General features: G+C 30.7%; 1 protein-coding gene across 5 annotated transcripts in view; it reads left to right on the top strand.

Annotated features, from left to right (window-relative positions):
* Positions 1-12,461, top strand: part of Nectin3 (nectin cell adhesion molecule 3) — a 117,249-nt gene that overhangs the window by 52,288 nt on the left and 52,500 nt on the right. Inside the window, exon 6 of one of the 5 annotated variants that reach the window (XM_023702062.1) lies at positions 3,450-4,763. The exons of the other annotated variants lie outside the window; for them this stretch is intronic. Within the exon in view, the coding sequence (XP_023557830.1) occupies positions 3,450-4,030 (581 nt within the window). The 3' untranslated portion in view covers positions 4,031-4,763. Of the gene's footprint in view, positions 1-3,449; positions 4,764-12,461 lie in introns of those variants that run through there. 5 annotated transcript variants of the gene reach the window in all.

Below are 12,461 nucleotides of genomic sequence, written 5' to 3'. Positions count from 1 at the left end.
AAAAGGGAAATAAAGTTTTGAGTAAATATTTTTTAAAAATCACAATTACCTCTGAATACTTTACATAGTATTATGGGAGAAAATTTTTTTTTTAAATTTTGAGTGATAATTAGACTTTACCTTGCTACTCAGAATAAAATTTAATATACTCTCTCAGGTTTAGTTACTTCTTCTTAGAGCTGCTTAGAGTATCTTTTTTTTTTTTTTTTTTTTTGGTATTTAGTATAGGTCTACAGGGTCTCACTACACAGATCCGACTTGGTAGTGATCCTCCTGTTTTCAGCCTCCCAAGCTCTGGGATTACAGGCATGCACCACTACACCCGGTCTCTCTTAGAGTATCTTGAGTATCCTAGATATGATTCTGTTTTTTCCATAATAACTATTTAGTAAAACCTACTAGGTTTTCATGAGATTAGGAGGATGTGTACAGAGTAAAAAATTATGTCATTTTTTTCCATTGTAAATTATATGTACCCCTTTTACCCTAAGAAAGAAATTGACCTCATTATTCCAGTTAACATTTTAACATTTTAGAAGCAATTTTTTAAAATGCAATAAAGGCAGTACTTAAGTAAAATTGTTTTAATTTTAATATACATTTTTTTACATTGGTAGATGTAAAATTTGGAGTCTGTTCATTAATGATTGTAATATTCAGCTTCACTTACTAGATGGTATTCTCAGTATGGCAGTCATTTGATCATTATTAAATAACTGCAGGAAATTGAGTTCCTCTGGTTTGCTTTTAGTATGTTTTTTTTTTCTCATTTATGCCAATTTAAAAATGGAAAGGCAAATTTTTACATGTCAGATAAGTATCCTTATGACTAAAGTTCATCTTGTGCAAATATTGAATTTCAAGTCATATTTAGGTAGGGATCTGATACAGTTTCAAAACCTAACAATACACATTTAGTAATTTTTAAAGTTTAAAATGAATTATTTTGTTTATTCAAACAACGCATATAAAGTTTAAAGGAAATAATAGTCAATCCATTTAATTTTTACCATAGTTATCTTTAGATTAAAATATACTTTACAGCTATAGAGACATTACTGCACTATTTGTTTTGCGGTTTAGCTGAAATCATTAGAAAAAGAATCATACTTTCTTCATTTGGAGAGGAATTCTAGAAGTATACTAACATTCATACAGCTATTATATGTTCATGTATCATACATTCAATAAGAATGTTGAAAAAATTCTGACTGAATAAGTAAAGAATTATATTGGGAAGAATTTTAAATCACAGTAAACAGTTAGCTTCTAATGAACAGAAAATTTTCTCCTTATATGACATTTGTTCTAAATTTAAAGACAAAAATATTGTTATTGTTTAAAATACAATATAATAAAGTGTTAACAATAATTTCTGTGGAGCTGGTGATATGGCTTGGTGGCCTGCAAGCACAAGGTCCTGATTCCAGGCACAACCGCCTCCCTCCCCAAGGAAAACTATCTGTGGAATGACATTACCGAGAAAATTGCTTTTTAGCACTAGTGAGAATGATGGGTTCAACCTTCAGGTAGCACAAAAAATGAACTAAGTTGAAAATTAAAATTTTTTTTTCTGAAATCTGTATTTTGTTAATCTGAATGAAATAAATACTACTTTACAAGTAGAATATTTTTAAATGTCTTTTTTTTCTTATGATACATGGTAAATATGTTACATATCTAACACCTGGAGAAAACTCAGGTGTAAATAATGTTAAACCTTAAAAATTGTATATGCATTAAAATGTATAAATTATAATTTATTTAGTTTATTTGTACTTTTACTTGGATGTGCTGATGCCAGCTTCTTAATGATACTTTTTTTCTTAATAATCACTGTAAAGATGAATGGTACTTAAAACTACTTCAGAAATACATGAAGTGTTTTACTGGTGGTTTAAGTTTTAATTTATTCAGTATTCCTATTCTGTGAAGTTGGATTATTTAAAAGCTTACTACTTTTATAGAAATAATCCACTTTCCAGATTTTTCAGATTGTTTAGCTAATGAATATACTCTTGTAAATTAGAGCTCTTCCTTGATTCACCTACATATATGATGATAGCTAATACTCACTTAGAGTACTTGACAGGATTACCTATTAGTGTATAAACTCAGGAAATTAGTTATACTGTACTTGCTAAGTTTTATACTATACTTGCTAAATTTTTACCACATTCTATATATACGGCATTCCATGATGAAACCTGTTTCAGTAAGTATTTTTCTTTAGCTTATAATATTAGAATAACTTACCCCATGTAGATTTAGTATTTTTCTAACAATCACTTTTTTAAACCTTGGTCAGTACCACCCATTTAAATGTTAATTATAGGAGATTGTCATTCGGGTCATTTATTTTTATCTTTGGGGAAGAAAAAGGTTTTAAAACTCATCTTTTCTTCAAATTCTAGTACTTTTATGTAACATGACCTGCAAATACTACTTAATTGATAATTAACCAATCTTTAATTTTACTACATATGTTTAGTTGCTTTTTAATAATGACTATGCTATAATCTAATGTCAATATTCAGGTTCATTTGCATCTAATATTTAAGTATTATTAGAATATTCTCTCTAAAATATTAGCTGTTTTTGAGATTCTGTCCTAAAACAGTGACACTACTTTTTTCAGCTACAATTAAAATTGCTTAATTTCTAAATGTTCAGATATGGCACCCATGGGGTATTACATGTGATGATTTCTATCACGTTAAAGTTTATAACATTTTCACTTTGTGTTTGCTAGTCTCACTTGCCTAGTAGTCCATTTGGCTAACACAATTGAAACATACTTCTTATTTTTTTGAAATACTACATAATGGTTTTTACTTCATGTTTTTAATTAAAAATTTTGAGAGCTCTTTATTCAAGGAAATATTTTTGAGAGAATTAAGCCAACAGCTTATACTGTGCCCACTTAACAAGATTCTATAGTTTTTCATTCTTTTAAAAATAAGTTCAGATATTACCTGCTAGATAAAGATGAATATTAAGAAAACATAATTTGTTGTTTTATTTTTTATTTCATTTTCTTGTGTTACTGGCTGAGAAAGTTTGCATTTGAATTATTTGACTGAATTTAACTTTTTGCATGGTAGTTCTTAAGCCAGCTATGTGTAGAACATTTAAGTAATACTGTACATTTTAAAAGTAACATTTCTTACAGTTAAATATCAACTTAAACTTGGAATAGAAGAATTTAGAATTTATACCATAAATCTTATTCTTTCATTACGTTGGTAACTGACTGAGTGTCAGTTTTATTTTTTATAATGCATAATGATGCTACTACCTCCTAATCTTAGTACATTAAGAATGAAAAACTATTGGTATTGTGAATATGTATTCATTAATTGTGCTATCTTTTCGAGTTGCTGCTGAACCTGCTTGCATTGACATTCTTTGCCTTTCTGTGTCTTGTCTATCTTTACTGTTTCCATTAGATCCTCCTACTACTACCACCCTTCAGCCTACAGTTCAGTGGCATCCCTCAACTGCTGACTTCGAGGATCTAGCAACTGAACCTAAAAAATTGCCCTTCCCATTGTCAACTTTGGCAACAATTAAAGATGATACAATTGGCACCATCATTGCTAGTGTAGTGGGTGGGGCTCTCTTCATAGTACTTGTAAGTGTTTTGGCTGGGATATTCTGCTATAGGAGAAGACGGACGTTTCGTGGAGACTACTTTGCCAAGAACTACATTCCACCATCAGATATGCAAAAAGAATCACAAATAGATGTTCTCCAACAAGATGAGCTTGATTCTTACCCAGACAGTGTAAAAAAAGAAAACAAAAACCCAGTGAACAATCTAATACGAAAAGACTATTTAGAAGAGCCTGAAAAAGCTCAGTGGAACAATGTAGAAAACCTCAACAGGTTTGAAAGACCAATGGATTATTATGAAGATCTGAAAATGGGAATGAAGTTTGTCAGTGATGAACATTATGATGAAAATGAAGATGACTTAGTTTCACATGTAGATGGTTCCGTAATTTCCAGGAGGGAGTGGTATGTTTAGCAACCACTAAATGTGACTAACTATGTACAATGTTTCATTCATTCTAGTTGATCATTTTCAGATTGTTCATACTTTTTCTTGAGGAAGAATAAGCTTTTTCAAGTTGATTTTCGAGCTTTTATATTCCAATCTGACAAATGAAAATGTAATATCTGGGTTCAATGTATCTGAGCTGCTTTACAATTTTTTTCAATGCTGTACTACTGTCTCAAGATTTAAATTTTAATGCAGAGTACTTTATTGGTCTTACGCACACAGGTAAGAAGAAATGTCAGCATTAAATGTATGGCTTTTTTGGTACAAAAATTAAAAAAGGAAACTACCTTGGCATTGTGTATTAAATGTTTACCTGATACTGTAATCTTAAGTATATTTGTTAAGCATATACCTCTCAAAGTTTATTACCACTAAATGACATCAAAATTGACTATAAAACTAATTCAAGAAATGTTTATATATTTTAGTATAGTAAAAATATTCAGCCTGATAGAACATCTTTGCTTTTTTCAAGCATTATTAAATTTCTAAGTTTCTATACAAGTGGAATCTTTACCTCTGCATTTTAATGAGCCTTGCCATAATTACTGTAGAGTGGCTTTTCAAAGATATTTTGTTGCACTAAAACTGTGGTAGTAGTAAACTCAGTGAACATGATGTGTGAAACAGCGTAATTATCCGGTCAATATTTTGTCAAAAATACAGAAATACAACAAAATACATGCCTTCTAAACATTCTTATTTTTTTCATCTCTGGAAGACAGTTCTTAAATTGTCTTGTTAACAAGGATTTTGGCACATTAAACAGTAGCCTTATTTTAATGCTTTATGTCCTAAATATATAAATATGGTATGTGATTAAATGCAATTCAGAGAGAGCCTTTCATTATATTGGCATATAAGTTTTAGAGATGAGATTTTTCTGCTAGGCATAAAATTTTCTAGATCACATTCTCTTTTTAGTTATTTAATGTTGATCTTGTTAAAACGGGTAAATGTACAGGAAAGAAATTTAAAATAAACTTTGAAATTTGGAATTTGACTAGAAAAATCTGAATTATAGAACCAGAAGTACTTGCTGATGGATATTGGCAGTCAACCCCTTTGCCCTTTATTTTCTCCTATGTATATGTACGTGTTTCAAAATATTTGTTTTCCAATTAAAACTGAAAATATATCATGAGGTTGTTTTTTTGAACATAATTAAGTACATTCTTTCCAAAATCCTGCAACTTTTTAGAAAGACTGTTACCTAAATCTTCAAATGGGAATCTTCTTTGTAAGGTAGTTTAATTGCTTTCATCTGTAGTTGAATTCTATAAAATTGTAATGACAACTGATGTAAGGCCCAAAGAATGTTTTCTGTTAATGATTTGTTAGACAAAAAGGACTGTAGAATAAGATTTCTTATGGCAGTGAAATAAAAGTTATTTGGAGAATCACACCTAAATTATATTTTTAAATAAAAGACAAAGTAGATACTTTAACTTTACCAATCCCCCTCCTAGTCTTCATCAAATCTAAAAAAAAAAAAGAATTGTAGAAGGCAAAATTCTAACATGTTCGTAACATTATGAGTAAGATGAAAGCTTTATTCTAATTATAGCTAGTTTTCTATAGCTGGCAGTATTTCGTGAAAATTAGAAACTGTTCCCTAACATTTGATATAAGCCTGTAATATTAGCTTAAGGAATAAAGTTTACTGATAGTTTGTGAAAAATGTCTGGATTCTTATATATTTAACCACTTACATAGAATACTGACTCTTTATTCCATGTAATTGCAAGAAAACTTTCTTGATAATACACTGTGATTGAAATACTTTCATTTTTATTTAAATATCAGTAATGATATCAGACACAAGAAAGATAAGTCTAAAATTTCTTTCCATGAAAGATGTAAATTTGTGACTTTTTGATGAGATTTTTGTCTTTAGAAATGGTTTGAAATGCTGTCAGTGAGCAGAATAAATCACATTTGGCTTTCATACAGATTTCAACTTGAGTATAAACTGGAACAAATCAGCACTGTATTTTCAGAACAGCACTTCCAAAATATTAATATCTGTTTATTGATTATGAGCTTTCTTTGACGTTGCAGCCATTATGCAGTTTTGTTTTTTGTTTAGTTTTTGTGGGAAAAGGTTACTTGGAAACCTACAGCTATATTCGTGTGTCCTTAATCCAAATAATCTGGCATACTGAAAGGTTTCCAGGTTTTAGGAATCTATACTGGTGCTTAAGACTTTTGGAAGCATTGCACTGTTGTTTATCAGAGCTTTATGTATGTATACTGTACATAGAGAATTGTTTGTAAACATGAATAGTTATATTAAATAAACATTTTTGATAAATTAATTTTTGAATACCAGTGATGTGCCCAGCTAATTGTTAGGCATATGTGAGAAATCCTAGTATCTTCTTGAAAAAGTTCAAAGAATATTTTTACTTATTTTGGGGCCATTTTTACATTTATTTCTTTCCTCTGTTTTGAACTGTGAATTCACTTTGGGGTTTCCTTCTAACTAGTTAAAATATTTCATTAACAATGAAGTTCAACGCCACTTATTTTTTCCTGTCATTTTTATTAAAATACTTTGAAATGTCAGTACTTTAGGATTAATTTAAACATGATATTTGACTTCATTTCATAATTAAATGATAGCACTTTTTTTTACCAGTCATTAAGGTTTTCAATAATGAATACTGCTTCTGATAGCCATATACGGAAAAGGTTTATAAGGTAACCATGGCTACATATTTCATATTAAGGGACTGGAGTACCACTGTGTTTAAGTGAAAACATTGAGAGATATGTAGCCCATTCAGGTATGCAAAAATATCTGACAAAGTGTCTGAGTGATTGTTAATGTGATTACCGGTATAAAATACAAGAAATGAAGAAATGCTACGTAGGTTGAATTTTTTTTTATTATTATAATCAAGGGTACAGAGCGCAAATCTGATTTTTTTCTTTGTTGTGAATTAGAATACGCTGTCTTTTAAAAGGCCTTGTCTTGAAATTTTTGGATTTACTGGGCTAGAGTGTAACTTCAGTTTTTACAAGTGGTAATTTTTTTTTTCAAACAAGTTACATATTAGGCATTAGTTTTAATAGCCATACAACAGAGTATCACATAAAAGTTTTTTAAAAATAAAAAATCTGCAGAGGTATATTTTTATAGTAAAACTATGACTCTATAGGAAAGGTATTCTTTGTTCTCAGTATATTTGTCAATATATGTGTGTTTGTTTGCATGTGTGTAGTCTACTTTTAATTATTGACCCAAATGCAAATAATGATTTGGGGAAATCAGAACCTGCTTTATTTGTTTTTCCAAACGAGACTGATAATAGGTTAAGGGTACACTTAAATAAAATGTGAAGGAGCCTATAGGTTGACAGCCAATGTAAAATTTTATTTAATCACCTGAGTAAGGGTAACACCCATTAATATCATTCAAGGATAATATTCAGAAATACTTGAAAATTTGTGTGTGTGTAGTCAAAATGTATAATCCTTTTTTTCACCATTACTCCCTAAACAATGTAATACAACTACTATTTTCAGAGCATTTATATTTTATTTGGTGTTATAAACATTTATATTTTTATTTGGTCTGTAAACTAAAGTATACAGAAAGATGTACAGAGTTGATATACAGATACTAAATTAGATAGGATTTGAACATTCTTAAGATCTTCAGGGATCTCAGAACCAACCCCATATAGATGTAGACAGACTACTATATGGACTTTGAGTTTGAAATTAATATTTCATAGAGTATTCATGTTGCTATTTAATTTTGTTTATTGCTTGCGAGCTATTGTGATTGAAAATGACAATATTTTTAACTTACAATCACCTCCCTTTGCCCTTTTTCTGACATTGTGAAATGTATATGTTTTTTAAACTTTTAAATTGTTTCAGAATGAGAAGCCATTTTTAACAAAATAGCATAGAATTTGGCTGTTTTGTTCCTTTTTATGTATGAATAAACATTCACAAAAGCATCTTTAGAATAGTGTTCACAGTTTACTTTTCTATGTTTTTTTTTTTTTTTTTAATGTGTTGATATATTTTGTTGTCTTCATTCTCCAGTCAACTTTTTTTAGGTGCGTACTAGAAATAATGGTATGTTTTTGTAAGGACTAGAAACCAGTTTTACAAAAATAGATAGATAGATAGATAGATAGATAGATAGATAGATAGATAGATAAAGATTTATAGATATAGATTCATTTATAAGCCTGGGGGGACATTTCTTTACTTGAACCTCAATTATAGTTATTTCTGTTCATTTTGTTTTAGAAGGATAAAATAGATTTTAGGATAAGTTGTATTCATGTACCTTTTATTTATAGCTCCACTGAGCACTTGAATGAAGTGACTGAAAGTGAGCTTGAGGACAGTACCTTTAAAATACAAATAATCCTCAGATCTTGAGAGTAATTCAGTCTCATTTCCTTACCTATATAATAATCCTATGTAGAAATACCTAAATCTTATCATTTCAATTAATGGGAGGAACTCAGTTGAACACCTAGTTTTAAAGGGATGGTTGTAACTAAAAGCCAGGAGGTAACCAGACCTAGAAGTTATAGTCTCCCTTTTTATAAAAGATTTTTTTATTATGGAAACATTTACAAAAGCAATAGACCTCCATGGGCTTGCTTCACTTACAGTCAGTTCATGGATATTCAGGTTTAGTTTTAGGCCCTTTGCTTGATCCCTCTTTCTGTTACTTCATTTGCAAATAAATCAATATATAGTTCTGAAAGAGAAGGACCATGTTTAAAAAACTAATAATAGAATCATTATTACACCAGAGGTGAATAATTCCTAAGTAGTTAGTGAATGTTCAAATTTCTTTTTTATATTTTATAGTTATAATTAGGATTCAAATATGATCTATATAATGTGACTGCTAGAAATGTGTTTATTTGTTCTTTATCTTCTTTTTCCCCACTTTTCTCATGCAGATTATTTATTAAAGAGACTTTCATTTTTTACTACAGTTTCCTGGTTTGTACTATTCCAGTTTGACCCCAAATATATCCCTTTATGTTTTCTGTAAATTGATAGTGAAAACTTGAGCTTTGGTTACGTTCTTATTCACTTTTTTTTTTAGAGGTTACTTAGTAATGTACATTTTTACATTAGAAGGCACTGCTTTTGTACTAGCAGATATTTGATACTCAATGTCTAGATATTAACAGAGAACATATTCAGTGTCCAGACTTACTAACTCTTATTTACCATGTTGTGCTTTGTTGTATAAGTTTTCCTATGCTGTAGCCTTTGCATAATATTTTATTCTTTTACATTAGGAGTATTGAAAACTCAGCTTTTGATAGGTTTATGAGACTGTGTTCTTTAGAATTAAGGATTATTGTTCATTTTGTATCAGCTTACCTCTACCACAGCTTCACATTTTATTGTACTTTTACATTTTTTGGAATCCTTGTTGACAGTTAAATGTTGATATATCAGTCATATCTGTGCTTTTCTCAGTATTTTGGGAAAAACACAATTTTACTTCATTTTAAGTTACTAAAGTACTTTGGAAAAGCACACAGTTTTTAAAATCTTGGCTCAAAATTCCTATTTTATGTTCAGTATATGTTGATTGTTGATTAAGTGTAATGGCTAGATGGTACCTTAGAAGTACAACTTGCTTCGAAGAGGTGTGTACAACTTCAGCAGTCTTCGTCACAGTCACTGTTTCTAAGCTTGTCTTTGTGTACAAGATGTTCGGGCTTTTCATTGTTTTGCTGGTCTCACCGTGGCTTTTCTTGGTCCAACATAGCTTTAATTTGAGGTTTATTGTGAATGACTGAATGCAAACCCAATCTGTGTTACAGCTGGCCTCCAGATGTGTTTGAAACTTTGGTTGATTTGTCACATCTCAATAGATAGGCATAGTTTTACTTCATAATGTAGCTGATAAAATATGTTAGGTATAAGATGTTCATTTTGTTTTTTGCTGTTTACACTTGAACTATTAGTATCATCTGTATATCAGTTCTTTGCAGGAATGACACTTACTGGGAAAAATGTTTACTAGTGTGCATGTTTAGAGATACATTTCCAGCTAGTACCACTGTAAGTGGACATAGGACAGGTAATCTGTCACATGGTCACTCACACCAGTTCCTCTTTTACATGTTTTGTTGTTAGATTCATTTAAGTATTAGTTCTTTCAGATATTTCATAAGATGTTGATTTTGCTAGATCTATTACCCAAGTAAAGATGTAACTTGATTTTGTTCTAGAAGTAACTAACTCCATTTTTTGCATATAGTGTGGTGTGTGTCCAATGTGGCAGGTAAATACTGGACATAGGTAACAAGTAGAGCTATTAGTGCAATTCATATATCATATACTAGTATACATTAGTTTTCATTGAATATTAGATAGGTATTGATATTTCTTTACTTGATTGGATCATGCATAAGTCATGAATTCTAAGACCTCACCTTGGGAATGTTTTACCTTTATGAGGACCACAATTATACAAGGTTTATCCTGTTTCTAGCACTTAGTAGGCCTGGCCCATATCAAGAGTTTAGTAATTTCTTGACTGAGAGGCTGGAAATACTGAACTGACCCAAGTAGAGCACTTTTATTAAACATTAGAGATAAACACATGAATATAAAGGCATGGGTATCATATTAATGAAATGAAACAATGGAGGACTTGAAGATCAGGTCAGTGGTAGAGTGCTTACCTAGCATGGGTGAGGCCCTGGGTTGGAACCCCAGTACTGCACATACACAATAATAATGATGATAATAATATACAGTGAAATACAGTGTGGGAAGATTAGGTTGTAAGCCATCACATTAACCTTTGTAATGTTGTCATCCTTGAATCCCTGGTAAAAGGACTGAAGAGAAAAGATTGATTTCATGTTTCAGTTTAAAGGGTGGAATGAGTGTGCACATATTGCACATGTGCTTTTTAAGCTTTTAATTTGTACATGTTTGAAGCATCTATTCATTGTGCACAGTTGAGATATGTACATAATACATCGTAACTGTTCATTCCATTCCCATCTCTTGTCTTTCTGCTTCTCTTAATTCCCTTCCCATTTGTAAAAGTTCTATCTCCATTTCCTTTTATTTTTTGTATTTATACTCTGGATTTATCATATAAGAGAAACCATGCAATATTTATAATTGAAAATCTGATTTATTTCACTTAGCATTATGGTCTCCAAATCCATCCACTTTACTACAAATGACCCAAATGTGTCTTTCTGTTTGGCATAATAGTACTTTGTTATGTATAAATACTGCATTCTATTTATACATCTATTGATGAACATATAGGCTACTTCCAAGATTAGTTGTTATATGAGTTGTCATGTTATAAACATGGGTGTGTATTTATCACTATATTATGTCTTTAGCTCTTTGGCGAGAATACCTAGGTATTCAGAATCAGGGATACCTGTGTTGAATAAAATTTCTGCTTTTAGCTTTTGAGGAATTACCATACTGAATTCCATAGTAGTTATTCCAGTTTATATTCACGCCAGCAATATAGAAGGGTTCCATTTCCCCCACAGATCTGCCAACATTTTTCATTATTTGATTTTTTTTTTTTTTTCTACTTTAGGGAACGGTCTACAGGGTATTCAGGGTCTCACTACTATCAGACTTGTAGTGATCCACCTGTTTACAGCCTCCCAAGAGATGGGATTAGAGGCACACGCCACCATGCCCAATCTCAATTGCTGTCTCAGCGTGCCCCGGGAGCGGGGCATGCCTGGGAATTGAACCTCTCGCCCCTGTGCCTGCATTATTTGATTTCATGGACATTTTTTTTTTTTTGAAGTAAGCTGACATCTGTTTGATTCTCTTTCACATTTTTATTTGTATCAGTGGTAGTAAACATAAAACTTGAATTCAGTTTAGTGTCAGTAGATACCATAGGCACATATCCTCAAAAAGTAAGTTTCTAACCAAGCTTTTAAAATGGTTTATAATTGACTTACACATCTTTCTTAGAAGATACAGCTATAGTATTTTTCATTAAAGATAATGCTTTTGTTGTATTTGAGACTGCCACTTTTCTTTTTATGAAGATGATTATCCAATGGATTGATTATTGCAGATGCTGTGACAGGTGGCTGTTCTTGGAGATGCATATACGTATCTCTTGGGAAATGTTGTACATTTGTCTCTTGACTTTCTTCAATTTACAAATATTAAATTTAGTAGACTAGGGTGATGGCAATATTGCTTCATAATTCAGTAAATTAGCATTTTTAAATATCAAATTTTTATGTGCATTTAAATAATTTTTTTTCTTTTAATTAGGTTGAACTGTGGAATCTATGTAGTATGTGTTTATGTGGGAAAAAGTGTCAGGACTAAATTCTTAATTTCACCAAAATACATCAATGAAAATACATTACTTTGGCTT

Source organism: Octodon degus, unplaced genomic scaffold (assembly GCF_000260255.1).
Source record: "Octodon degus isolate 3935 unplaced genomic scaffold, OctDeg1.0 scaffold00007, whole genome shotgun sequence".
Lineage (NCBI taxonomy): Eukaryota > Metazoa > Chordata > Mammalia > Rodentia > Octodontidae > Octodon > Octodon degus.
The sequence above is the reverse complement of the archived record's forward strand: the minus strand, read 5'-3'. Positions and strand labels throughout refer to the sequence as shown.